Source organism: the organism of the source record quoted next, unplaced genomic scaffold, assembly GCF_019419815.1.
Source record: "Pyrus x bretschneideri cultivar Hongxiangsu unplaced genomic scaffold, Pyrus_bretschneideri_v1 Contig33, whole genome shotgun sequence".
NCBI classification, from domain to species: Eukaryota; Viridiplantae; Streptophyta; class Magnoliopsida; order Rosales; family Rosaceae; genus Pyrus; species Pyrus x bretschneideri.
In genome coordinates this window covers 2,760,945-2,765,062 of record NW_025999646.1, presented here as the reverse complement: position 1 = coordinate 2,765,062, position 4,118 = coordinate 2,760,945, and the positions used below count along the sequence as shown (strand labels likewise).

The window sequence follows — 4,118 nt, the reverse complement described above, 5'->3', positions numbered from 1 at the left end:
AGCATAATAAAGTGATAAGAAATGAGATTGATTAGTATATAAATCAAAGGATACTTAATTAATGACATTGTTTAAGTTCCACTACACTTTAGTGGAGTATGGGAATCATAAAACGCATTAAAGTAGAAATTAGACGGAAAATTAGCACTTTCAAGATGATTGGTTGGAGTCCGATACGTAGGTTAATTAGCAGCTAGTATAATATTCATAATATGGTTGGGCGTTATTGGAAGGATGACACGAGAAGCTTTTTATTGTGATATAATATAAATAGACGATGTTGTATTTGATATGTAATATAATGCAAGAGTAGAACCAGAAATTTATATAGGAGTAGGATAATAGTTCTTCTACCATATCAAGAAGTACGTAAAATTTATTCTTAATTAGCAGAAGACTGGTTTTGCATTTTTGGAGCGGATAGAGTGGGGGTGGGTTAATTTATGCTTAGTAGGTTGGAACCGTTGGGATAACATAGTATATGTGGGATGGGGTGGGCGGTCTAAGAATTATAAACCTTCCCCTTCGCTAGAGGCCACTCAAGCCTTGTCTTAGTTTATGCACCCGATGTCCTGGACATATTATATGATACTTAAAATACATATAAATACTATAATATAAGGTGATTGGTAACATTACGTGAATGTGTGGCTATCATATCGAAAAATTATTAAAATAATATATATGCCTCGTTATGAAGAAATTTTTCAATGTGCCGGGAATAACACAATTTATATCAAGTGTAATAATATAATTGGTACCAATTGTAATATTACACTTTGTATAATAGGTTGTGTTCTGTTTCTAGCACACTGAAAAACCTCTCTTAGTTATGGGACTCCGCAATGCATAACGTATAAACTATAAACTGTGCCCGAAAATTATAAAATAATGAAGAATTTTTCTTAGGCCAGAAAAAAAATGAAGAAAGTTAAACATATGGCGGAGGTGCTAAAGTTAGGAGTTTTTGTCATCATTGATAAAAAAAAAGGTCACATGGATTTGGTTTCTTGGTGTAGTTTTGTGTTTGGTGGTGCTTAACCATTAATTATTTGATATAATTAAAAAAAAAATAGGGATGTGCTATTTATACATCTCTTTTTACTTCTCACACACCTCTTGTTAATTTTTGTTCGTTGATTTTCTTCAATTCATCCGATCTGAGCGCTAAAAACTAAAAGATGTGAAAGAAGTAAAAAAAGATGTGTGGATATCACACCTCACAAAATATTATGAATTGGGAAGGTTGGACTTGGAGTGGTTTCGAAGCTGAAAGTTTGTTGGTGCTGCTGCTTAATTACGTATTAGTTTAATCTGCTGCAAATAATAACTTGAAGGCATGGCTAGTTGATGACTCCAAGAAAACGCACGAGTCGAAATATTTAGGTTATGGGAATCCTGAGTCCTCCTGCCTGCGTTTGACGTTGGTTTTTGTCCCGCACGTGCCCCCGCGAGCTGCATGGTTTAAAACTTGGATCTGGATGATATCAAATGGTGATCATCTGCAGGAAAAGGCCACCTTTGCGTGCACGTTTATGTGTGTAATTGTTGTTCCTAATACATCATGTAATTGGAATCAGTTTGGTGGCATCATTTGTGTGCGGGAATTTGCTCAGAAAGTTGCAAACCTACAGATATTAGGTATGTTGTATGGTGTGGTGCGTAGAGGATTATTTGGTTTAAGGGGTTTTTTGATATGGGTTTAAAGTAACTAAAAATTAAACCTATTTCAAAAGTTAAAAGTCACTAAAAATTGGACCTATTTCAAAAGGTGGCCTATAAAATTAGACCTATTTCAAATTTTCTCTTGGTTTTTTTTAATTATGTTCATATGGTTACCATTAGAGCAACTCCATCTCTAAAAAATGAGCTGGCCTAAAGTCCATTTAATCCACCAAATAAATAGTAATTGACTCCAATGAACAGTAATTGATCAAGTGCATCTCTACCCCTAAAAAATGAGCTCGGCAAAAGTATAGTCAATTCGTATTAAAATATTATTAATATTTTTATAAAATAATAAAAAAGAATTTTATTTTTAATTTCAGATAAATTTTTTACTAATCTTGTCTCGTCATGTGTCATTTTCCGAAATTACATTTTTTTGTGAAAGATGGTTAGGTATTTATATATATATATATATATATAAATTTGTATTTTTAAATAATTTTTTATTAAGTTTATTAATCTGGATCGTTGGATTTCAAAAAAGGAAATCCAACCGCCCAAAAGTGGACACATGACCCTTAAGATTCTGCCTTTTTTTTAATGTTGGAATGTGCGCCCACATGTGCGTATATCCCACGTGCCAGCAGCAAAAAAAAAAAATGAAATTCAAATGGCTGACGTCATCCTTGAGTCATGTGGGCCGGTCTCTTGCACAATTTAATATGTGCTGGGCTCAAAGCTGGCCTCCACTTTGGGTCAGCCTATTGGGTGGGGTGGAGTTGGTTTTTGTTTTGGGGGGGGGGGGGGGGTGGTGGGGGCTGACGTCATCCTTGAGTCATGTAGGCCGGTCTCTTGCACAATTTAATATGTGCTGGGCTCAAAGCTGGCCTTCACTTTGGATCAGCCTATTGGGTGGGGTGGAGTTGGTTTTTGTTTATTTGTGGGGGGGGGGGGGGGGGGGCGCGGGGTTGGGGTGGGGTGGGGTGGCCCAATACATTTGAAGATAGGTGTGAATACTTTTTCGTTTTGAGGGAATTATAAAAGAGTCAGACAACAATGTAGGTGGTTGAAGAGTGATTCATCCCTGAAATTAGCATAACTCTTCATCTTAGACAATGAAATTTAAAATCGATAGAAGAAAAATTTAATAACTAAGCAAGTGGTTGAAGAAAAATATATACTATTTTGGTTTCTTGGTGTAATTTTCCATTACGTCCTGAAATTGGCATAACTCCTCTCCGCAACAATAAGTTAGGTCCAGGCTTTGTCTTCTCTCTCTCTCTCTCCATATTGCTCGTGATTGATGGTTCCATGGGCCTTCCCTTCTCCGCCGTAGGTGACATGGAGGAATCCATCTTCATCCTTGTTTTGCTCATCGACTTCAGACATCAAGGCACCTATCAAATCATTGGAAGAATTATTTTAACAGCCACAACTTTAACTTTGGGAACAAAATGACATATTTAAACCTAAAACTAAAACAAAGTTGAGTTGCAACTCACCAATGGGAGGCTCAATGTTCTTGAAGGAAACAAAAATAGGCTTGTCTATGGTCTCTATGTTGAGCCACCCGATCCATGCCCGAATGAAATAAATATATTCACCAAGAGGCAGCTCACCGTGGACAAGCATTCTGTAGGCTGAAATTAAATTAACAGAACAGGCAATAAGAACCCGCCTTCGTATAAGACAAGGAACTATGAACACAAATGTCTTCTTTCTTTGCAGATGAATACATAAACGACTAATCCATGGTAACAACAAAAATAAGATGACTAAAGCAAAAGGAAATTGGAAACTAACTTGTCATACTCAACGTCGGGAATGTCACTCCTTCCATCCTTCACAATCACCTGTATGGGAGCTCAAATTATAATATATATCCAATTGAATGAACGCATGGAGAGGAAGTAAAACATAAATTTGACAGGGTGAAATTCTTACTGGTACAAAGCCTCGACGCTTCTCCCTTAACTCCCAAGCTTTTGCACAAGTATGGAGTTTGTGTTTGAATCTCTTAATATATAACCTGAACACATATCAAAAGCGTAAATGGAAAAACAACAATCCCAATCTATTGAAGCAGTACAAATTAATCAAGACAACTCAAGACAGCAAGGGAATTGGCAACTAACTCAATATTCCTCATGGCATCCTCCTTGCCAGGAATGTCAGGCCTCGCGGCAATCCAAGCGGCATTCTCCTTCATGATAGTCTCCTGCAACTCATCATACATACCACACTTCTCCGCAAATCACATGTATGGAAGCTCAAATTAGTACTGCATTTAAAAATGCATACGTGCGTAGGATATTGACCGAGTAAAATTCTTACCCATCCTTTCACCTTAACACAACAATGGGCCTTGAAATCGCAAAGTTTCCTTTATTCCCAAAAAAAATGGAAAGAAAACAATCATCAATATTCAAAATTCACACCAAACAGAAGCA

The 4,118-nt window shown here is 36.6% G+C and overlaps 1 protein-coding gene across 1 annotated transcript; it reads right to left on the bottom strand.

Annotated features, from left to right (window-relative positions):
• Positions 1 to 2,919: 2,919 nt before the first annotated feature.
• On the bottom strand, positions 2,920 to 3,904 carry LOC125480450 (autophagy-related protein 8B-like). Its single transcript, XM_048591337.1, has 5 exons — positions 3,804 to 3,904; positions 3,613 to 3,697; positions 3,472 to 3,521; positions 3,171 to 3,301; positions 2,920 to 3,065 (listed from the first exon to the last, which is right to left on the bottom strand). Exons 1-5 carry the CDS (start codon positions 3,902 to 3,904, stop codon positions 2,920 to 2,922), a joined length of 513 nt encoding a protein of 170 aa, XP_048447294.1.
• Positions 3,905 to 4,118: the final 214 nt, after the last annotated feature.